Source organism: Astyanax mexicanus, chromosome 19 (assembly GCF_023375975.1).
Source record: "Astyanax mexicanus isolate ESR-SI-001 chromosome 19, AstMex3_surface, whole genome shotgun sequence".
NCBI lineage: Eukaryota > Metazoa > Chordata > Actinopteri > Characiformes > Acestrorhamphidae > Astyanax > Astyanax mexicanus.
The window spans coordinates 32,360,459-32,384,682 of record NC_064426.1 but is presented as its reverse complement, the minus strand read 5'-3'; the positions used below and the strand labels follow the sequence as shown (position 1 = coordinate 32,384,682).

The window sequence follows — 24,224 nt, the reverse complement described above, 5'->3', positions numbered from 1 at the left end:
AATCTACAAAAAAAACTACAGTTTTTACAGCTTTTATATCTTCAATGAAGAAAATTATTTCAAATTTCACCACATTTTCTACCTAATTTGGAAATCCAACTGATTCAGGATCACTAGGCAGACAACCTTCAGCTCTATTTATAGATATATGTGTTATATATATGAGATATATGGGACATTCCAGGATTTTGGTACATTTCAGGGGTGGTCACTTCTGAAAATTTGATCTTCAATTTGATCATTTTTAGTCATATATTTATTAAATACAGGTAATAGACTTTCAAAAAGTTTGATTCGTCAAGCTCAAGTATCAAAGCAGTTTTTTTTAATTAGATGCTTAAGTTGGTGTGCAATATATTTGGTAACTAACAGTAACAGGGTTGCGAGTAACAGGGTTGCAAATCTAGGCTAAGTTGTGGTTTACCCTAGAAACAGATGCTAACTGTAAAATGTAGCTATGTATACAAGATCAAGGACAAACATGGTTATATAAGTATATAAAGTAAATGTTTGACTCTACTCATTATTAGTCTTACAATATGAGTAACAGGGTTGCGTTCACTGAGTGACACACACAACTTGGACAAACATATTTGGAAAAAAAAACTTGAAAAATATTAGAACACTTACTCTTGGTCTTGCCATGTGGGCAGAAAATGTCCTTGTGATGTCACTTCCTTTGTGCCAGTAGACAAATATTTTAACTCTTTCTCTGCCAGGTAAAATTCCTTATGGTAACAGGGTTGCGCGCATGTTGTGGGACACAACTTAATAGCATAAAAACTGTAACATGCAAAACAATGTAGACCAAAGAAGTTGTTTTCATAGTAAAGGAGATGCATATCAACAATATACAAGAGGAAGTCATTTATTTAGAGCTTATTTTAATTGTTAAATTTGTCAAAGGATTTGGTCACCCAATGTGTGGGACAAGAGAAATTGGACATTTTTTGAGGTGGTCCAAAGGTATTCGGTCTTTTGAATAATATCTAAGGAGCTTATTTTTCCACCAAATTTTACAGTTTGTCTTATAACAAGTACGTTGTTTACAAAAAATAGTCATTTAGATATTTTGGATATGTACGTTTGAAATTTAAGTGGTGGGACAGGAAATGTACCAAAATCCTGGAATGTCCCATATGTCTCTCTCAGTTGTACTCCATGATCTAGCATTTAAACCAGAGTACCAGTGGTCCTTGGAACATAGTGACAATGCCTTACTTCACTGGACCACTCAAAAATAAACCTTTAAATAAAAAATTGAAGAGCTATTCTACTGGATTTCATTTCTGGAGATGTTTAACCATGACTACATGATACAGTTGGATGTGTTGACTTCTATACCCACACATGCCAAAACATATGAGGATCTGGGTTTGAACCAGCCTCCGGCTAAGTTCTTTGAAGCGGTTTAGTATGCACTTCAGCTCTTCCTTCAGATCTTCATGTTTCGAAGTCTACCACCCTGCTGTCAGTTCTGTGTAGACGTTTCCATCTCTCTGCTGTTCTCGTCGGCCTTGGCTTTTTTTCTTCTTCTTCTCTCAAGTCCTTGCCTTAAGCGGGAGAAGAACTGGCTCCTTATGTGTGTGTGTGTAAGGGGGGATAAATTTCACCACTTTGATGTGCGGCGCTCATATGGGTTTCTGGCGTGCAGCAAGGCTGAAGTTGAGGGCCACTTACCTTTTTGAGTCTTGACTTCGAACACTTCGGCCTCTTCCCCGGACGTGAAGTGTTTGAAGTAGGAGCAGTTCTTGACTGCGGAAAGAGATGAAAACAGTGATTGTAGCTGAGGATTGCAAAGGATGGCAAAGGATGGCAAAGGATAGCAGGTGCTGCAGTCGCCCATCGCCGAGATGCACTCGCACTGCCAATGAGCCTCCCTGCCATTTCCTCCTGAGACTGAAGCTAGAGCTCAGACACAAGCCAGGCATTCAGGCTGGAGTGCTGGGCAAACTGTGAATGCAGCGCACTGTGGGGCAGAGGGCATATCACTGTGCTTATTTTCTGCAGGCGTTTTCGTTTTGTTGACAATGTGCCAAGATAAGGTTTGAATGCGCACTATGCTCTGTGTGCTGTGCTCAAAAACACATAACAGATTGTGCTTCTATAGGCTTCCTATCTATCTCTGCTATCAGATTGAAACCTCTGTTTTGCTTTGTATGCTGTGGAAAAATACCATTTGAAACCACTGCTTGCATTTTTTTTTTAAGATTTTGTGTTTTAGTCAGAAGAAGAGTTGTTTTCATGCACTTGAATGCAGCAGAAAAAGTCCAATTCAGGTAAAAAGTCCAGTCAAATGCAATTTAGAAGTGCGACAATCTGTATTTTCCAGTTTCAGATCATCTAAAGCAGCACAACTGCTTTTACTTTCTGCTGCATAAAATAACAGGAACACTCATGACCTGTTTACACTTGATCACTTTATTTGTTTTGAATATTAGGAATATATCTGGATGAAACCAAACCACATAAAAAAAACAAGTGTAAACGCACAGATACAAATCTGAGACGCGTTTAAGCCGTATACTGTATTTTATCACTGTAAACGCATCAATCACTCTGAGAAGCATTTAACAATCGAAAATTCTCCCAGCCTGCAAGCAAAGCATGAAACATCTGACCCGTGAGGTTGCTACTATAATGAACAATAATGAAAAAAAATATATATATATATAAATAATTAAATGCTTCTCTAGTGAGTTTTTGTTTACATTCCGCGCTCGGCGTGACTTTAGTTTCCGCCCATTCTCGTTTTTCCACCCGGTTTTGGGCTCCCCCATTTTTTTTCCGATTGCGTCCCAATTCACTAGCCAGGGGCAGTGGTAGTGTATTGGACCGCAACCCTGATGACGCGGGTTTGATCCTGCATGAGGAGCGGTGTGTTTATTTATTTATTTTTTCATTTCTACGTGGGTTTACTTGCTTTGAGATCAACTGTTCTGCAATTGGGTTCAACAACCCTCTGGGCTGGAGAGCTACTACCCTGTAGGAGCACTCCATCCTATTAAACTTCATTTTCCAAAACAGAATTTTTTTTGTGGCCCGCCACGTAATGGCTTGCAAAATATCTGGCTCACGGCCAAACTTGCTGTAATACATGCCATGTGACGAGCAAATTAGCATATTCCACCCCACACAGACCTAGGTGAATTGTTAAAAACAGTAATCCTGAACCAGAAGCTATTATAAAAAAATCACACTTCTCTAGAGGCTGTTCTGGAAGGTGACGAGAGGTCATTAAAAAAGGCGAGAGAAACGGCAAGTGTGGCATGAAGTTGTGAGATTAGAGCTGATAGTGTGAGGCTGATGGTCAGAGTGTGAGAGTTGGAAGCCCTGCTTCACTATTTCCAATGCTTTCCTTGAGAAAGTCCAATGCTTTAAATAGATCATTCTGTGTGTGATACACCTATATAATATATAAGTTTCACATTTTGAACAGAATTACTAAGAGAAAGTAACTTTTCAGTGATATTCTAATTTTTTTGAGATGCACTAGTATCTGAGCTTTTCTTCATCTTAGGGTGTTTTATAAAATTGACACCACTGAAATCCAATAAAATATCTTACTTTTTGCTCCATTACATTATGCAAAATCTAAAGTTGTTACTTTTTATGTGAAATGTGCATTAAAATGTAATGTTAAAAAAAAGAAAGAAACACAAATCAAGCTCACCAATCAGAATACAGTTTAACTACCAAGTTCAATATTTAAATCTTAATTATGGAATGATTATGGAATTTAACGTTACTGTCCAATAAAAAAAAAAACAGCTCTATTTTTGTAGATTTTTAGTTCACTATATCATTTGAACACACAAATGTGCCCAAAGATTTCTCTTTTTATGTTGACTTTCATTGAAAGGCAGAAGGTTTCATCTCTCTCTCTATAAAGTTGCTGTTTTTTATTGGACAGCAAACCTGAACCTGTGTTTAAAATAAGTTTTAAACTTGTAATCTCCTAGTTGCAAATAAATCCTAAACTTTACTTGTTTATAGATTATTCACTTTCACTTCTTCTAATCCTATCTAATAGAAATTGTTAGCCGTGTTTAATAGATTAACTAATGAAATTCCAATAAAAGATTTGTAAAGCATGAGTGACACTAGAGTATTCTCACCTAAAATGACTAAGCTGATTAACAAGATCCTTGTTACAAAGTGATAATAGGATATTACAGCCATAATGGTACCACTTTAAAATAAGACTACCTTTATAAAGGGTTTATAAATGGTTTACCATTAGTTTGTTAATGGTTACTAATTAAGTTGTAAATGCCTTAAAAATCATTAATAATCATTTATAACACATACGTACAAAGGGCAACTATGACCTGTTGTTTGCCAAATAGTGAACCCACAGCCATTTATACTTTAGATGCCCTTTTTAGGTATGTGTTATAACTGATTATTAATGATTTGTAAGGCATTTACAACCTAATTAGTAACCAATTATTACCATTTATAAACCCTTTAAAAATGTTGTCTTATTTTAAAGTGGTACCGCCATAATAAATCACTATGTACTAGATATTGATACTTATAAGTACATTTAAACGCATTTTTGTACTTTTACACTTTTACTTTAGTGAAGGTCTAAAGAGAGAACTTTTACAGTTATTGGAGTTAATATTTTATCTTGGTATCTCTACTAGTTTTTTGTCCAATACTGGACGTCAGCAACCAAATCTGTGTTCTTTTAACCAACAGATCAATTATTTCATTTAAAATTCTACATTCTACTGAATACAGTGTTTCTTGTGAGAGAAAAAGAGTGTAGCGTTTGGTTCAGACAGAATATTTACCTCAGTAAAGTGTGAAGCCTGCGTTGTCACCTCCTTCTTCACCTTTCTGGAGAACTTAAACACCCCTGCGAGCAACAGATCCCCACCCCCTACCCAACATCTGCTGCCTGATTACGAGGTGAAGATGAGGACTGTGGCCTCACATGACTCTAATATTACACTGTAGAGCTGCCGCTCCACGATTTCATTGCTATAATTCATTTATTCTTGTACTTTTCACAAAAAATATATATATATTTCTCATTTCAATATAACTCAGTCAAGTCATCATTTTGCTTTGACTTAGTTAAGTTGTAAATATATACAATATATAGAAACTCAATAACGTTAGTTGAGGAAACTAGTTTTGCTATAGTTTATGGTGCAAATCAATATTTCTTGTTCTACTTAAGGATCACCTAAAGGAGAACCATTTTAAAGCTTTTTTTGGTGTAGCCAATAATGTATTTATTAATCTTGTTAAATTGCAAATATATTATATTTTTCAACCTTTTTTGCCCCTTTAATGTCAGTTTTGCTGAAGTTGTCTTAATAAAGTCATACGATGTCAATATTTAACAGTATGATCAACTTTATTCAATACTTTGGTCACACAGCTTATCCCTTACATTCACTGAAAACAATTATTTATTGACTCAACTTAACTCAAGTTACCATTTAGATTTGACTCGGGTTGAGTTGTAAATACATACAATTTCACATACATACAAAGTTTATTCGACTTAACTGAGTTTTGTTCACACAACAATAGTTTAATTAACTCAACTGTTTTTTTCAAGTATGGTGTGTGTTTAAAGAAATTGGTTTATTCAATATGTATGTATTGGTATTTTAAACATATCCACCATATTTTTAGAACTGCCAAAACTGACAGCATAAGATTGTGAATACTGCAGCCCTAAGCCAATAGAGTATGACAACCAGAAACTCGGAATAAAGGTAACTTGCTCTTATAGCCTACAAAACCGAGGCCTGGCAATTATCATATATAACACACTAAAGCATGCCTAGGATAAGGTAGGGAATTAAGGGAGAGGCCACACCCAATATGCACATATATGGTGCCAGGAGCCTTATGGGAGCTTGTATGAACCAACACTGTAGAAAGAGCATTGACACATGGGTAGTTTACTAAAAGTTGGTTTTTCATTGGCTAAGTAAACTGTTGTTGTGTTTTTTTTTTTTGTTTTTCAGTTTTTTTAGGTTGAAGTTCTCTGAACTCATTTAATAGTGTTGTACTGGTCGGTAAATTCAGTCAACCTGATAATATTAGTTCTCCTGACTAAAACACAAAATCAATTTTTAGAGTGCTGTAATGTCATTAAATTACACGGTAAATGTTAAAAAGTGACCCAGTTATTACACTCTTGTTCCTGGTTGTTCCTCATTTCTTTATTTGTACCTAAATTTAAGTATAATTTGTATATACTGGAACTCAATTATTTTTGCATTGATGATGGGTGCAGATGATGTTTCTCTTAATGATATTAATTGAAGGCCTCAATTGCAAAACCCTCAAATGTGACCCTCTTCTTTTATTCGCCCCACAAAAAAAAAAAAAACTATTCCCAGCCAGGCCTCTGCTCACTGATAATTCTTCCATTTTGTGAGTCCCATGGGGGGCGAGAGCAGGAGCTGGTTATGGAGGAGTGTAGACAGTCTGACATCTCTCTGTTAGATTAAACTCATAAAACAACCCCTCGCTTCACTCTGTCCAGAGAACCGGAGCAGCGGAGAGAGGGCAAATCAGACAGAGCAACAGAGGAGCTGTTTGTTACTCAGGACCCAGAACCTCCATTGGGGGCAAAAGAAAGTGGGAGAGAGCGAGAGAAAAAAAGAGAGAGATAGAGAGAGACATAGAAAGAAAGAGAAAACATGCTGTGAGGAGGTTACCTAGCAACAGGCTGCTCCTAGCTGCATTATTAGTTAAGGCTGAATGAGGAGAGCGAGGGAAGGGACCGCTGTGCTGCTTTAGGGTGTCATTTATTAACCGGGTTTGACCACTTCTATTACGAGGTACTTAGTGCTGGAGATTTTTAGGGGATTTTGGGGGATTTTTCTGGATTTTCGGCACTCAGTGGACCTGGGAGATCTGGGACATGGGATATAAAACTAAATGTGGTGGAACAAAGATCTTACAGCAGGAACATGAAGGAACAGTTGGAAGACAGTATCACACACTTTATCTATATTATAAACCCCAACAAGTTAAGTTAACTTAAAAATGTTTAAAGAAGCTGTCTGCTTTAAACCAACTCCATTTACTTTATCACATTTATCTTTACCTTAATTTGCAATAATATACCAGCTATTGTCATCAGCATATGACCGATTATAATAGAACACATAGTAAAAGGTAGGTTTGGGTAAATGACTACACACTGATGGTGATGGTGAGTGAAAAGGGTTAGGATATCCAGGGTCAGTGCATGACACACGCATCATGAAGAACAGTAGCTTCTACAAGGCAAGATGTTACCCTCCCTCAGGTTACATCCTTCTGGGTGATGGTGGCTATCCCTGTTTGGACACACCAGTCTGCCTAATAACACCTTACAAACAGCCAGTTAATGGACCAATACAAAGTCGCTTCAATCATTACTATTCAAAGGGACGCAGCATAATCGAAAGAGCTTTTGGAATGATGAAGACTAGATGGAGGTCTACCCTTTTTAGAGCTATGGAGGTAAAGCCGACATTTGCACCTCTGGTTATTGCGTCCTGCGCTTTTTTACACAATGTATGTTTGGATCATGGAGACATGTTGGAGCCAGATGAAGATGTTGCACAGGACACCTTTGAACCTCAACCACAACGAGAGCCACTAGCATATACTTAATCAGCTTAAGGGATCCCAAATTTCTATAGTATTTAAGTAATGTTAACTTCATTCATTCAATAGGTAGAGCAGTTAGATTTTACAGTGTAGGGGAAATGTTAATTGGCATCATGTTTTAGTCAGTAAATGTGTATTTCAAATGTTTTTGTGAATTTGGGAGTATTAAGGTCAGTTGGTATTTGGAGCTCAGTAAGACAGTGTTCAGGTCAGGTTACTGGAGCAAAGTGCTGACGGCTGGCTGCGCCCAAATTAGTTACTGAAACAGAACCATTCGGGTGCAGATAGAGAAGCACGTATGCAAGCCTAGATCTGTTTATATAGCTTATAAGCTTCCACTACAGATTGGCTTCACCCACCATCCTTCAAGATCCTTGGAAGGAGACTTACAGACTTTTCTCTGTTTAAAAACCACAAATGTGCAATGAGTTTCACTTAACGTGAATAGCAAAGTTGTTTGCTGTCTTGAAACAGCGGTTGTGTTTAGCACTGAAATGGAAACTCTGGTGTAAAGCTGACTTTTGGTGCAATAAAACATGATAAAGGTTTTCTCTACTAAAACAAATCTAATATTAGAATGACAATGATGAGGTAATGTGTAAATAAATGTATAACTACAATAAAACTGCTCAAGTACTTTCATTTACATTTAATGTTCTTTGCTGGTTTGTCTGCTGGCATATTAACGATGTTCAGTGTTCAATAAATATTTGTTTGCATAGATTTCTACAGGGGTTGGACAATGAAACTGAAACACCTGTCAGTTTAGTGTGGCAGGTTTCATGGCTTAAGTGGAGCAGCCTGGTGGCCGATCTTTATTAATTGCACATTGCACCAGTAAGAACAGAGTGTGAAGTGCACGTCTTGCTGGCGCATCTGTGACCAAGACAGCAAGTCTTTGTGATGTATCAAGAGCCATGGTATCCAGGGTAATGTCAGCATACCACCAAGAAGGACCAACCATATCCAACAGGCTTAACTGTGGACGCTGTAAGAGGAAGCTGTCTGAAAGGGATGCTCGGGTGCTAACCCGGATTGTATCCAAAAAACATAAAACCACGGCTGCCCAAATCACGACAGAACTCAATGGTGGACAATAAATTATTGTGGTCTAAAACCAGGTGCTTCAGTTTCATTGTCCAACCCCTGTACTTTTTCTGAAATACAGCACGAAAAAACATAATCCGAAATTTATTCACTGTGGAAAACGGGGGAAATGTTATGAAAAACAATGGAAAATGGCCAAAACTTTTTTTACTTTTACGATTTGCAAGTTATTTTCCACCAATCAGAATCTCAATCCTACAAAGTAAAAACTTTAGGATCTGTGCTGAACTAAATCGTTTCCAAAAGCTTCGCACTTGCATCAGATCTTGAAGCGATCAGAGATTTACACCCCCGTCGTTTCGCCTGCCTGTAACCTCTGTAAACTGTGTGATCTGTATCTGCTGTGGTCAGTCTGCAGCGAGCTGTTTCCCACGCGCTGGCGTGCCTCGACTTCTCTTTGTGCTCTTCCTCAGCAGCCCTGCCTCTCCTTCATCTCTCACACAGAAACAGACTCAAAGCCACTGAGCTCCTGTCAGTCTCAGATAAAAGGGCCTCTGCTGACAACTCTGGCATTTTCGGACGTGACGCCTCGCGCCTCGTCCTGCGTGTAGTCGGATCTGTTTATCTGCAGGATGGAATCGGCTGTGGATGAAGTCTGGGGCGGGAAGACGAGCCGCGAGACCGCCCCGACTCAGAGGAGTGAAAAACGAGGAGCTGTAAATAGTGATTTGGGCCGTATCATTGACCTTGTGGGCTTGTTAATGGAACCTTATTCCAGTGAGGAGGAAGTCAATTACTAGGTTGCAGTGGCTGTCACATTAGGTTTGCTGCTTCTTTATTAAAACTCCTTCACTATGAAAACAAATGTAAACACACACACCACACACACACACACACACTCTCTGACACACACTGTGAGCCCTATTTAGCGATCTATAGCGCACTGGTCAATTGCACATCGCACAAATGGATTTAGGACATATCAGTGTGTCTTTGGTATCGTGACGGCAGAAAAAATATGCCTTGCACGGCTGGAAATGCACAAAAGGCATGTACTATATCTCTTAATTAATCAAACTGTAGTGTTTTGGGCGTAATGTGAAATAAACCAATCAGTGGGTATCTTAACAGCGCGGCGCTTTGTGCGTCTCAGCAGAGAATTTTGACCTGCGTGTTCACTCTGTAAAGGTACGCCAGCAGCTTTTTTAAAGGAACTTTTTTTTGCAGGATAAGTTGTGTGCACCTATAGGAATACCTATAGGATGACTGACTGTTGTCTAGGTTTATTTCAGTCAGTGGAGCACCTTTGTTTTCCGCCGCCAAAATAGCGAAAAGCGTAATACTGCAGACCAGAAACGTAAATGGGTGTAAAAAACACTCAGGATATGAGCCTCTCAATCATGTTTTGCCTCAACCAATAAAATTCTTGCTCTTAGCCGTCAATCACATTTCGCATTGACCAATTGCAGAGTAGAACAACCCATCCATCATAGGTTTTTTGCATCAGCCAATCTAGATGTTGTTAAGTTATTTAAGTTTTTTTACCTGTTGGATATACCTTATAACACTTGTAATTTACAAAAATCTTCTTAATCATTCAGCATAATTAAAACAGAAAATTTATATTTTAATGTGTGCACTGTCAAACAATTCCTAATCAATTAATATCAGAGAAAAATAAGATAATAAAGATGATTTACATTGACAATCTGGTAAACATGGTATGGTTAAAAAAAGCATAAATCCTCTAATTTTTTACATATTATTTTACAACCACAAAATAATGATGCCCGAAATGATTGCCAGTATCCCCAACCATTCGCCACGCCCATTGGTTCTCTAGGCTGCAGTTACACATACACTATTTATATTTACACATACACATACACTTAATTTATATACATAAATTAAGTTTAAGTACTATCTTCAAGAATAATCTAGTACAGCCTAGTTAAAAAATTCACATAAAGTTTTATGCACTACTTGGTGTTTCTTTGTAACTGTTTGTCGTCAAATACATTTGTAAATTGTAGATGAATCAATCAACTTTTAGTTACTACAAGTTTGAATGCTCTTTCCAAAGTGTTGGTTCATACAGCTTTCCCATAGGCTCCTGGCACCATATATTTGCATAGTGGGTGTGGCCTCTCCTTTACTTACCATCTTTGTGTCGGCTGTTGCCCAAAGGTACCCTAAGTTATAATAATGCGTATTGTTTGTGAGTTCTCAGTGTTTTAGGCTGTCAGAGCAAATTACCTTTATTCTGTGTTCCTAGTTGGAGTTAATAATGTAATTTTGGGAGTTTGATCCACGCCCTTACTCCTCCCACTCTCCAACCTATAAAAACTGTCACTTTTTCTCCATCTGTGTGTTGAACAACCTTGCACCCACCTACTCCCCATCTTCCTCCTTCATTTGTTTTCTGCCTTTCTCTTCCCGTATTTCTTTGTGTGGAGGGGGTTTAGCTTCACGCTTTTCCAGCGAAGCTGCCCCTAACTCCCGCTCAATCATCTGAGTTCACCCCCCTTCTCTTTTCCTTCTCTTTCAGTAAGGGCGTGGGGAAATACTAGCAAATGATCAAAGTATGTTAGCTTGGAGTTACAGAGTTTACTTTTATGCTGCCCCAGCATTATACTGTCAATATTAGCTGTTCTATGAGTATATGCTTAAAAATGGGCAAAACTGTTGAGCTAATTAAACTATTGTTGTGTGAATAAAACTCAGTTAAGTTAAATGCATCTAAAATGTTATATATTTAGTCAAAGCAAAATGGTGATTTGACTGAATTAATTTGTGTCAACGACTATTTTTTTAGTGTACAGAAATTGAAACTACAATAAATAAATTATTTGTCAGGTAAGCATTACTAAATAATTAAAAAAATACTACTACTACTTTTAAGTAAATAATAAAAGCCATGGGAGAATGTGGTGATAAGTTGTTGTAGTAAAATCTAATTGAGTAAACGTGTTGCAAAGAAACATTTACTGAAGAAATTGTAGTTAAATACACTGATAATTAGAAGCAAATATTTTTATTATTTACTTGCTTAAAAAAAAAACTTTCCTACATTTTTTAATAAATGGAGTGGAGTAAATCCTACTCCACATTTTTTTCAGTGTACTACAAAATAGAAACACGCCAGACATGTACCTGAACACACCTCACTTCCAGACCACCACACCCATCAGTGTAGATTTATTCCTAAACTCCGAGACTATTTTAATGACGTGGGCACAAGGCATGAAAACAGACTGTTAATGGTGTGTAAGATAGCAAAGATCATCCACAAACCTCTGGCCTCTACAGTTTCCTGATTGCTAAGTGCCAGAGTTCAGAGCTTGATCTTTGTTGGCCTCTACTACAGGTAGACCCATGGCTCATTAAGACAGGACTGTCCTCTTTTGTCCATGCCCAAAATGACCGTCAGATTCTGGGTCAATGTGAATGGAGGACACTTTTAAAGCCGCTAAGCTGCTAAGTTAGCTCAGATCTGGGTCGCAGCAGCGAAGCGCCGTCCGCTGGGGTCCGTGCAGAAGTTTTGCTGCCAGGCCGCCAGAGAAAACAGTGTTACGATTGTGACTGATGCACTTGCCTCACACTCTGAGTGGCCTAGGCGCCCTACTGTTCTCCTGCATTCCCGTTCAGGGGTTTTTAATTATAGGTCTTCCAATGTTTTTCTCAGTTTTGTTTTTACTCTACTCCCTCATCCACACTGAAAAATAAAAATAAGGGGTTTGTAAATATACAGTATTACAAGTTAACTGTGTAATGTTTACACAAAATAATAGATAAAGCATCTGCACTTGAATATTTGAGTAAAATCCAAATTTTTACCTAATTTTCATCAGTGAAATACACTTTAGGAATGCTATTAAATGTTATTAAACATTGAGCACTTTATATATTAAACAGAAAAAAGTAATTTTAATCCAAAAATGTATAGTAGAAAAACATAAAAAAACTGCTTGTACATTTTACAGCCCATATATTCAAATAAATGTTACTCACAATTCTTAGTGAATTTATTTTAAATTTCTTTAGTATACGCTACCTTGTAAACGCTACCTTGTACGCTACATTAAAGCTCTATTTTGCTGTATTTTAGTTGATTTTCCTTAAATAATATAACGCCATATTAACCCATGCATCTTCCCTATTGGTTCCTATCATCATTTATTTGCATAATGGGTGTGTCTCCTCAGTACAAACTCCTCACCATCATTTTGTAGTTTTGCAACAATACTTTGGGACTGTACTTTAGGCAGTAGTTGATTGTTTTATCACTGTGTTCTAGGCTGTAAGAGCAAGTTGGCTTTTTCTTTTCTGTTAAATCTGATTCAGTACTGCTTAACAACAGCAATGTATGAAATCTAGTTCGGCCTATTTACTTTATGTGATTAGAATAAAAGAATATAGACCTTCTGTGTGTGAACAGGGTTTTAATGCAACACATCTAAACTGCATGTGTGTCACATTATAGTGGTGTTAACCTTCTTTCTTTCTAGTTTCTCTATTCCTGTCATGGACTTTCCTTCTGAGATCTCTATCTGCAACAATCAAATTTTATGTTCATTCTGGCTATTCAGACTATCAAAAATCAATCTGGGTGTAATCTAGATATAACAAAAATCTGGTTTTATATGGTTCTTGGCTGTTCAGACCATCAAAAATCAATCTGTGTGCAATCTAGATATACCATAAATCTGATTTTATGTGCTTTCTGGCTTTTCAGAGTATCAAACCCAAACTGGATACAATCGAGATATCGCACAAATCTGATTGTATATGGTTTCTGGGTGTTCAGACTATCAAACTCAAACTGGATACAACTGTTTCCTCAATTACTGGATGCAATTCTGGCTGTTCAGACTATCAAACTCAAACTGGATACAATCTAGATATACCATAAATCTGGTTTCATATGCTTTGTGGCTTTTTCAACTATCAAAACCCGAACTAGGTACAATCTAGATATACCACAAATCTGATTTAATGTGATTTCTGGGTGTTCAGACTATCAAACTCAAACTGGATACAATCTAGATATACCATAAATCTGGTTTTATATGCTTTGTGGCTTTTTCAACTATCAAAACCCAAACTAGGTACAATCTAGATATACCACAAATCTGATTTAATGTGATTTCTGGGTGTTCAGACTATAAAACTCAAACTGGATACAATCTAGATATACCACAAATCTGGTTTTATATGCTTTGTGGCTTTTTCAACTATCAAAACCCGAACTAGGTACAATCTAGATATTACACAAATCTGATTTAATGTGATTTCTGGGTGTTCAGACTATCAAACTCAAACGGGATATAATCTAGATATACCATAAATCTGTTTTTATATGCTTTGTGGCTGTTCAGACTATCAAAATAAATCTGGATCGAGACTCATTATTTACATTTTACCTTTGATTTATTTACATGCAGTTGTGAATTTGACAACTTTCTTGATTCTTTTTCTACTCACTCTTTCATTTGCTCTTTCCCAGACTTGCTCTCTTTTCCTCTTGCTCCCTCTCTCCATCCCTAACACACACACACACACACACACACGCACACACACACATCCATATACACTCCCACAAACAAACATCTCTCCGCTGGAGGTAGCTCTGGGAGTGCAGCCATGAAAGTGTGTGAGTAAGTGTGAAGTAGGGGTAAAGTGACTGGCTAAGTGCTAACGTGTTTACTCATGGCTTCATCTGTACACCAGGAGAGGCTATCAGAATCAAGCCCTCCTCCAGGCCATGTGGATGCTAAGCTGGTGTGAAATTGATCACGCCTGGCCTGCTGGGACTCCCCCCCCCCCCACCCCTTTCCTCCAAAACCGCTCGTTTCTGAAACAACCGTGAGCTTCCGGCGTCGTTATTGACCCTTAACTGCAGCAGCATCCAGAATCATTCTGTGGTTCCAATCGGGTTCTGTGCCAAGCACCTGATTAAACTAATCAGAGCTTAATGTGAGCAAATGACCTGAACCAGGGGGTGTAGTTGCTTGGCTGGAGCAAATACAAATACATGGATCGCCTGGATAAGTAGTTCCTGTGGTCAGTGTTGGGAAGGTTACTTTTAAAATGTAATCCCTTACAGATTACTGATTACATCACTCAAAATGTAATTTGTAACGTAATCAGTTACATTACTTCAAGTGAGTAACGTAATCTGATTACTTTGGATTACTTACAATATTGTCGTTTTTTTAAGCCTGAATGAATGTAGCAACCACATATTGCATATTATTCTTTTATTTTTCTTTCCAGTTAACAAATAGATAAACAAATAAAACAGCCTTTTCAATCACTCTATAAAAATACTTATGAAACCATTTCATCAAACAATTTTATGAAACACTTCTATAAATTGATGATAAAACCATTTAAAACCAAACAATGTAACAACAACTGTAAGCTATCTACTTGCAGGTTTGCCACCAGTGTTAATTTTGACAACAAATTTTGATTTAGTCTTAGTCATAGTTTTGTGACGAAAATAGCATTTAGTTTTAGTCACAATTCAGTAATTTAGTCGACTTAGTTTTAGTCAACTTAATGTCATAAGAATATAGTCTACTAAAATTACAGTAAATTTAGTCGACTAAAATGTAAAGGGTGTAAATGTAAATGCTTTTTTCATCAGTTCCCTTGAATTATTAACTATACACGTATACGAAATGAAACGTTTAATAACCAATTGAGTAATATTGTTAATGTTTGAATGTGAAATATATTTATATATGATTTAATGTATATTATTATTATTATTATTATTATTATTATTATTATTATTATAGGTGTGTGACTATATATATTTTACATTTAAAATTTTGCTCTAGAAATCAGGTCATAAAACAACTGAATAGTTAAATTATAGAGCTGTAGATGCAAAAACAGCTTTTAAATGATCTAGTTTTATCTCCAGCACTAACCCAGCACACCTACTGGAGCTACAGTCTATAAATGAGATCAAAAACACACCTTCACACACTGTCCTGTAGAGATGCTCTCAGGATGTACTGAGAGACTTCATGAGTTAAAGTGAGAAACTTATGAGAAAGTGCTGTAAGGAACTTTACACAGACTTTTGGGTTCAGAGATTCACTTATTTTATTGTTTTATTTTGGATATATTATTGAGTTTCTTTCTGACCTGTTCCTGCTTTAACACTAGCTATATCTTTCCCACTGTGAGACTAAACAGATGATCTGATCTTAATGAGTGAGTTCTGTATCAGTTCTGTGTTTTAGTGCACTGCCGAGTTAAACACCCCATCAGCTCATGAAACATCAGTATTAAAACGCGGATCTCTGCATGGAGATCTGTGGGACTCTGGTCTGCAGAAGCTGAAAGATTAGTGGTGTTTTTACCGGAGATGGAGTCGCTCCACGCGGTTTACACGTTATCTTGTTTTTTGCGACGTCAAAGGAGAAATATATCGCCTCTCCCCTCTCTCTCTCCCTGCTGAACACTGTCGAGTTAACTTCCAGTCGAGCTCCGTAAGTATCGACAGGTTAATTCCCGGGTTTGTAACTCAGCGCGCAGCGCTACTGCAGGAAAAACAGGTACTGATTGGATGACTACCCCGCTTGTCCCGCCTCTCCACCTTCGCTAAAGTAGCAGTGATTGGATCTCTTCCTAACTGGTCACTACCTTTCACAGAACTAAATCAGTTCTGATTGGATTTCGTCCCTGCCAAACATTTTCGTCTCGTTTTTATTCGTTGACCAAAATGTCAATTAATTTCGTCTCGTTGTGTGTGCGGAGCCGCTGTCTGCCCCTCCTCCCTGTGTGTGTGTGTGTGTGTGCGCAGCGAGATGGGAGAAGGGGCAGACAGTTCCCTGTCATATCAGAGCGATTCACCGCAAAATGTTATTTGCGTTTTGTCAGTGTTGGAAGAGCAAAAAAATAGGAAAGTACCGCAATGTAATCCTTTAATTTTAGCAGAGTAACTGTAATCTGATTACCATTTATTGAAGCAGTAACTGTAACGGATTACAGTTACTTATAATTTGTAATCTGATTACGTAACGCCGTTACATGTAATCCGTTACTTCCCAACACTGCCTGTGGTACAAACCCAAACCCACACCCAGATTTTTTGTTGAGTTTAAGAAGAAACCAGGACAAAATTAAAGCACCAGTGAAAATTCTACCTGGAGACTTTGTTAATGCTAATGCTAGTGCACCTTTACCTTGACCAATCACCAGCCTCTGCCTGTCATTAAAATATCTCTATACTGAAACAAAAAACTTAACTCAAGTCAAATAATCTTTTTGCATTGGCTTACCTTCTTCTCTGTCGTAGGACCAAGCAGATGGAAGTAACTTCCACTGGGTGTCAAAACAGCAGAGTCACTCGCAATCTTCAAACACCAGCTAAAGACTCATCTTTCCAAAGAGTTACTAAACTAATCTTAAAAAGAAAATGCTTGGTGTATCTCTTGATCCTAGCCTCTACAAACTAGCTATGGATATTTTAAAATAAACTACACTAAAAAAAGATACTTTGGACTTTAAAACAAAGATAAAAGTGCGCCGAGTGGTCCAGCGGTGACTTCTCATGTATCGGAGCAAGGATGTGTTAGTCTTCACTCTCCTGGTGTGTTGGGGCATTACTAGCGATAGGGGTGGGTTGGTTAATTGGCTGTGCTAAATTAGGGAGAAAATGGGAACAAATTAGAAATAAAATTCTAAAAAAAACAAAGATAAAAAATTATTTTAATTCCTTTTTCACACTTTATTTTTACACTTTTTTATTTGAAAAAACGCATTTGTTTCTGTTAGAGCAATGTATAATTTTACCTTTAAATAAACTAATTAAATAATTTAAATTCTGTTAGTTAATTTTATAAACTTTCCGTAATTTCCTTTTATTTATTTATATATTTACTAAGTATAAGTATAAAACCTACTAAACTATGTTAGAAAAATTCAAAACAACTTAATATCCTAATATTAAGTAACAGAAGCTGGGCAATCATCCAAAGTCTCTAAACAGGCATTCATTTCTTAAGTAAAAGCAACATAATTGTGCAGTTCAACAACTATGCTCTTACAAATATCAACACAGCATACAAGCATTTAACCATTATATAAAACTTCCTTCAGTAGCTAAGAGAAGATATCCTGAGGAGAACTTTGTTTTAGATATAATTAATGCCGTAAAGAACATCATTCTTGCAACATGTGTATTTATTTAACTTGTTTGCATTAAAAATGACACTGCACAATAAGACAAAGTAGTGCAAAATAAAATAACTTTAAATATAATGACTTTAAAGTGCTACTTGTGTTTAAAATATTTCTACATATTACAGTAAGAAGCATACAAGACCTATTAACGGCAAAATGTGTCCTTTTTTAAATAGTTTGTGAAGATTCAAGTGAAAGATATTCTTGCCTCTTCCCGTAGCTCTCCTATTGGTTGTTGACATTGTTCATGTCAATATTTGCTAATTACTTGCTATAATTTAAACACAATTGATTTTATTGGAGCACCAGGACGCAAACCCGACTGACATTCAGTCGTAACCATCGTACACTGAACCATAGAGATGACAAGACCGTGACACGACTGCAGCTCAACTCTAGCAAGACTCTTGTGATTTTATCCGGACCGGCCCGCATTAGTGTCCCTGGGCTGGCAACAGGGTCTACGGCCTCCTTCTGTGCTAACTTATCAAAATCTGCCACTCACTTGAAATCCAACCAAGAAACCAGAAACAAGAAACCCAGACCATAGCCAAAGATCTGGTCACATAAGAAAGAACCTTCCAGGGCCAGTGGGATGGTTCCTCGGGGACTTGAGTAGGCCTATCACATGGATGAGTAGAATAGGGCAGCGGCGGCTGTGGCCCTGTTCGAGACAGCTGCCATTGTTATGGTTTAATCTCTAGGCCGTGCCCAGGGGGACATCTTTCCAGTACATTCACTGGAGCACAGGGGCTCACTCCATTACATCCTGTAACCAGTGTGGCATACTGAAAGTGTGTGATCTCTCCATTTATCACTTCCTGAAGAGTGACAGAGGGTTTACATTACTGCTCAAGCAGTGCTTCCCTCCACATGTTGGACAGAAAGACTGATATCGTCGTCACCTCTGGCCCATCCATCTGCCCGGTCATTGATCCAGCCATTTATTTATCATCTAAATCAATGATGGTGCCACTCTTACTGCTTCCAAGCATTTTTCTTCCTTTAAAAAAAAGGAAACCTCCCAAAATCAAGAGGTTTTCCTGTGAACACTGTGAGTCTTAAAAACAGGGGGTTGCCAATGGGGGTTCTATGAATGCTTTAGAAGAACCATTTTTCAACTGAACCTTTCCATAAGAAAAAAAAGTTAAAACACTGTTAAAATGACAAGATTCGGGTCGCCAAGAGATCCAAATCCCCGGTCATGCAGCTTGCCATCAGCTGCAGAAGCCATGAGAGAGCACAATTGGCCTTGCTCTCTTTGGTTGTGTAGATGGTGCTCTTTCTCCTCATCACTCTAAAGGGTGATGTCGATAAGTACAAGGCATCTGTGAGCTGATGTATCGGAACTGAGTCACTGCGCTTTCCTCAAAGCACGCTGTGATGCTACAGCAGTTTGAATAGAGGTAGTGATTGGCTTTACATGTGTCAGAAAAGGCATGTGCTAGTCTTCTGCCTTCTTGTGTTGGGGCATTGCTTGTAATGAATTATATTTAGCTGATCAGCAACTGGTTAGTTGGTATGATTAGCCACAAAAATTGGGGACAAAACAATATTCTTCTTTTTGAAACTATGGGGGAGACTTCAAATCTACTTTTAAAAACCCTCAGGAACATCTTTTGTTCATAAATCCTTTTTTTAAAGATCCATCAAAGCACCTTATGAGTGTTCCTTTATAGTATAAAACTGTAAAACCTTGTCTTGAAGGTTCCTTCCCAGTTTCAAATTTTAATACCTTTTCTTTAAGGATCCCTGATGACTTTAAGGGGTTCATTTACAGTTTCAGTTTAAAAAGTGTCTTGAACATTCCTTGTAGTACCTTAAGTTGTTCCTTCTTAGTTTCTAATTGTATTTTTGTTCTTGAAGGATGCTTGTAGTAGAATGTTTGTAGAGGTACCTTACCAATTTCAAATTCAAAATGTTCTTAAAGGTTCCTTGAAATGCGTTAAGATGTTCCTTCATTGGTACAATTTTTTAAAAATCTTTTCTCACAGATTTCTTCCTCAGAGAACTTCAATATCTTGTAATAATATACAACCATTACAGAGACACCTAGATATTTCTTAAAACTGTTTATCTAAGAAGCGTTGGTTCTTGTTTTCCATTTTTTCTTGGCACCACTCACCGTCAGTGTGTAGTCATGCTCCCCACGCTACGTTAAGTAAACTTTTTCAACATATTAAATGGTTGTTGTAGGTTGTGAAATCAAGCTTAACTTATAATGCATTAAAATTATAAGCTGTCGACTGTGCTGGTTGTGATATAGTATTGTGTTCACTCTGTATCATGTCCTTTGTACTTATTCAGGCTTGCAGTGCATAGTGTGCCAAGAACAATACACATTTCAAGGCTGGATCAAAATCATATTCCTGATTATACCTCGCAACTGCACTCCTCTTGTTCCTAATTCTTCCATTTATCCAGCCTTGTGAACTGAGACATGCAAAGCAATGAGGTCGCTTCTTCCCCAGAGTGCCATCAAGGATAATGAGATGATCTAACTCTTATAAGCAGATCCATCTGCTTTCCATTTATCTGCTCCTGATTGTCGACAATACAGCAGTTTAGGCTTCCTATCACCTGTACACTGAGGTGACATCACGTACACTGGACGTGAGTTTAGTTAACCTGCTGTCTGCACAGTGACCTCACAGATAAGCCAGTAAAGAGAGGTGAATAGAGCTGTATTACTGCAGCACTGCTCTGCTCTGTCGACTACTGATTGCCCTTTGCTTCACTTCAGATCAACAGGATTGCAATTGTCTGGCAATTCTGACATTAACGTGCATCGACTTCCTCTGAGCTAAACTAGCACAGGTAGAGTCCGTTCAGCCATTCCTGGAAATGCGGTGAAAAACCCTGCAAACGACTTCAAAACTCTGAAAGGGTCAATATCAGTAGAACTTACAGCCATTTTGGTTCTCAGCATAGTTGTTTCCAGTTACTAAAACACTGTAAAACAATACATTTATCAATATTTACTCTTCATACGTATGGAACACATTATCACAAATATAGAGGAATCTTTCTTTCATTTTAATTTAAGGTACTTTTTGTACATTTTATATATTTTTTTTAATGTAGAGAGTGGATTTTTTGCTTGCATGTCTGCAGTGCTACTTGGATATATTGAGCTATTATTTTAAAAGGTTTAAACAGTAGTGTTTTCTTGAAGTTTTAAAGATGTTTGTCAATAATTTAGACACTTCATTTAGCTATTCTTATAAAAATATCAAACTATTTTAATGCCATCTTACACCCCAAAAATGCAAAAAAAAGTAAAAAAGTCTTTCAATACAATTTCATAAAATACTAGAATTTTATTACTTAAATTTGAACACAGGAATCAGAATTACTTTATTACTTTTGACAGATGACTTTTTGTGCTTATTTTGAGTTTAAATGACTTAAAATATGTTGGAAATTGTAAGTGAGACTGCTTAAGAGCATTATTCCTAAAGTAAGCAAAATTATATTAGTCTTTCAAAGTCTGGCAAAACCAAAAACCTTGTCATAAGATTATTTCACTTGCTATGTTTTTGGTTTTGGATAACCCCACCCCTTTAAGAAAAGCAACCTTCGACATCAGTGACGTCACATCATCCTTTACACTGTAAAGTTTTCTATTCAAGGGACTGAAGACACTTCATCCTGCATGTTCAGCAATTAATCACCATACATTTAAATATTATCTCTATATTTAACTTAGCTGAGGTAAAGCTTAAGCTGTCGACCCGGTCGCAGTAGAATATCACTGTAATTAAATGATTAATTGTAGATTGTAAATCTAAATGTATCTGTAAAACATAACGAGGTTATTATTATTATGAATAGTTTAAAAAGTTTGCAATTTTAGGTCAACCATTACATTGGCTTTCATTGAGTGCCAATTCTTGCTAAAAGCGTCAACCTTTAAGTGATTAAGCTGTTAAATATGGTTTCTCTGCATTATGAAGTCTTATCAATATAGAACAAAGAATAGTCTTAATTGTTTTAATAAACTGTGAGGGCCAAAAGGCTCAGTATTTTAATTAACACAAATATTGACCCCTAAATGACTCAAGTCCCACCCTTGCTTACCTCCAGGCAGGGTGATGGGGCCGCAGCTATTGCCCTGAGGGTCTTCCTCCACAATGAAGATGCTCTTCTTGCACAGTCTCCACAGCCCGAAGTGAGCCGCCTCACAGGTGGTGTTGAGCTTCTCCACCCTGGGGCTCAGAACCGCCCAGTGATCCGTCACCACAGCTGCCAGCATGGACGAGATGCCCACCAGGATGACCAGGAAGGTGATCTTCACCTTGGTCTTCTTATCTCCTAGCATGGCGGTGGGATGAGCTCACTCTTCAAAAGGAACAGATCTAAGCTTCTCCTTATCTTTGGTGTTCAGGCTTTCAAACCTCAAAGTTGTAAAGTTCCCAGCACCTCTTCCGGTACTTTTATGCGATGGGTCGAGGCGGTTTGTAGAGGCGAAACACTCTCAGCACATCAACCACAGCTTCCTGACTGCAGCTCGCTGTCCACAGATCGCTCTGCTTCGGCTTGGAAAGAAATGGGGCCAGATAACAGTGCCCTAGTTTCCTCTCTCTCTCCCTCCCTGTAAGGTGTTCGGCGTGGTGGGCTGTGGCTAAGGTGCTCTGGCTTCGCGAGGTGTGCTGAAGAAGTTGATGAATCAATATACAGTTCTACAACCTGCTGTTCTGCTGTTGTTCTTAACATAAAAATATCTTTTTCAGAGCTACGAAACCCACTGGGTGACAAAAACACAAATAAATTAAAGCAATCTAATTCAGAAACATGATGTTTATTTAATCCAGGGGTCGGCAATAGGCCCGCAAGCATGACACATCTGGCCTGTGAGGTTGTTTAAACTACAATGAACAATAATGAAAAAAAATAAAAAGAAATAAAATGCTTCTCCTGTGAGCTTTTGTTTACATTCCTCCTCTGTCTCTCTGTCGCACTCAGCGTGACTTTAGTTTCCGCCCGTTCTCGTTTTTCCGCTTGTTCTTGGGCTCCCTATCTCCTTATAAGAGCGTTTTTCCTGATTGTGTCCCAATTCGCTAGCTGTGGCAGTGTTAATGTATTGGACTGCGACCATGATGACATGATGGTTCATAATGGTGATTTTTACCTTTCTTCTTGGTTTTACCTGCTTTAAGATCAACTCTTATTCAATTGGTGAACCATTTTCATATTATATGTTGATTACACTAATTAAGGCAAGCAGAGGAAGTTTCTTACAAAAAAAAATACTTGTTTAATACTAAATAATATATTAATTTTCCTAGATCTTAAAACTGTTAAACATAATGGGAGGGTTAAGATACATTTTAACTATAAAATGTTGCATAGTGTGCCTTTAACCCTTTCAGACCCTGCATCAATTACAATGGTACATCATTTATTATTATTATTTTTTTAATGTTTTGTTGCACAATAACACTATATTAACACTTTTTGAGAGCTGTTGTCCATCAGAATAGACCATCAACCAGCCAACGAACAAGTTTATACGCCAATGAAACAGTAGCTTGGCCCCGCCCACTGCAAGAACACTGGAATAACACTAGTACTAGTACACGAGACATTGAGGCAAAGTAACAGCTAATTCTTACTAATTTAATGTGATTTTGAACACTTTTTAATTGTTTTTTTTTTACTGTTTAGGGACGTTTTTTTAAGTAATTATGAATATTATACAACTATTAAATATGTTAGTAAGTTGGATTTATTTGCTATATAGATTTTATAGTAGAGTCCCCTATACTGTGCAAGGGTTAAAGCAGGGGCTCCTAACCTGAGGGCCACAGCTCACAAAGGGGTCTTAACATTATTCCTACAGCAATTTGCATATGTTAACAGTGAATACAGTGACAGCACAACTCTGCATTAACACATGCACACATATATTATTTATTGCATCATTCAGAAAACAACCACTCTTTTGGCCAGAGAAAGCTGACTAAATGAGGGGGAAAGTAATACACAGTGTTGGTGTGTGAGAGGGAGGGGGCACATCCATTATGCAGGTAGATGGTGCTGTGAGCCAATGGTAAAAGTGTGAGGTTTACTAATTAGGGCACTCTTAAAGGGGCACTAAACTCCCTGATTTTAGCTGACTCCACCCTCATCTCAAAGTTGAAAAAGGCTATAAAGTGGGAGGGGTAGTTTGGAAGGGGCACTGGGTGATGTATGGGTTTAGGGGCAGAGCAGAAGGGAGAGCTGATTGGCTCTGAGTGCCTCTACACTGTAAGCCTGGATAAGTTCAATTTACTTAAAAAAAAATGAGGAAAACGGTTGCCTTAAAAAAGTTAAGTAAAGCGTAATGAAAACTT

At 37.6% G+C, this 24,224-nt stretch overlaps 1 protein-coding gene across 1 annotated transcript in view; it reads right to left on the bottom strand.

Moving 5' to 3' along the window:
* Nucleotides 1-22,466, bottom strand: part of cacng1b (calcium channel, voltage-dependent, gamma subunit 1b) — a 30,096-nt gene extending 7,630 nt beyond the window's left edge. Inside the window, exons 1-2 of the mRNA XM_022673177.2 lie at nucleotides 21,970-22,466; nucleotides 1,681-1,755 (exon numbers count right to left, since the gene is read on the bottom strand). Of these exons, the coding sequence (XP_022528898.2) occupies nucleotides 1,681-1,755; nucleotides 21,970-22,210 (316 nt within the window). The 5' untranslated portion in view covers nucleotides 22,211-22,466. The remainder of the gene's footprint in view (nucleotides 1-1,680; nucleotides 1,756-21,969) is intronic.
* Nucleotides 22,467-24,224: the final 1,758 nt, after the last annotated feature.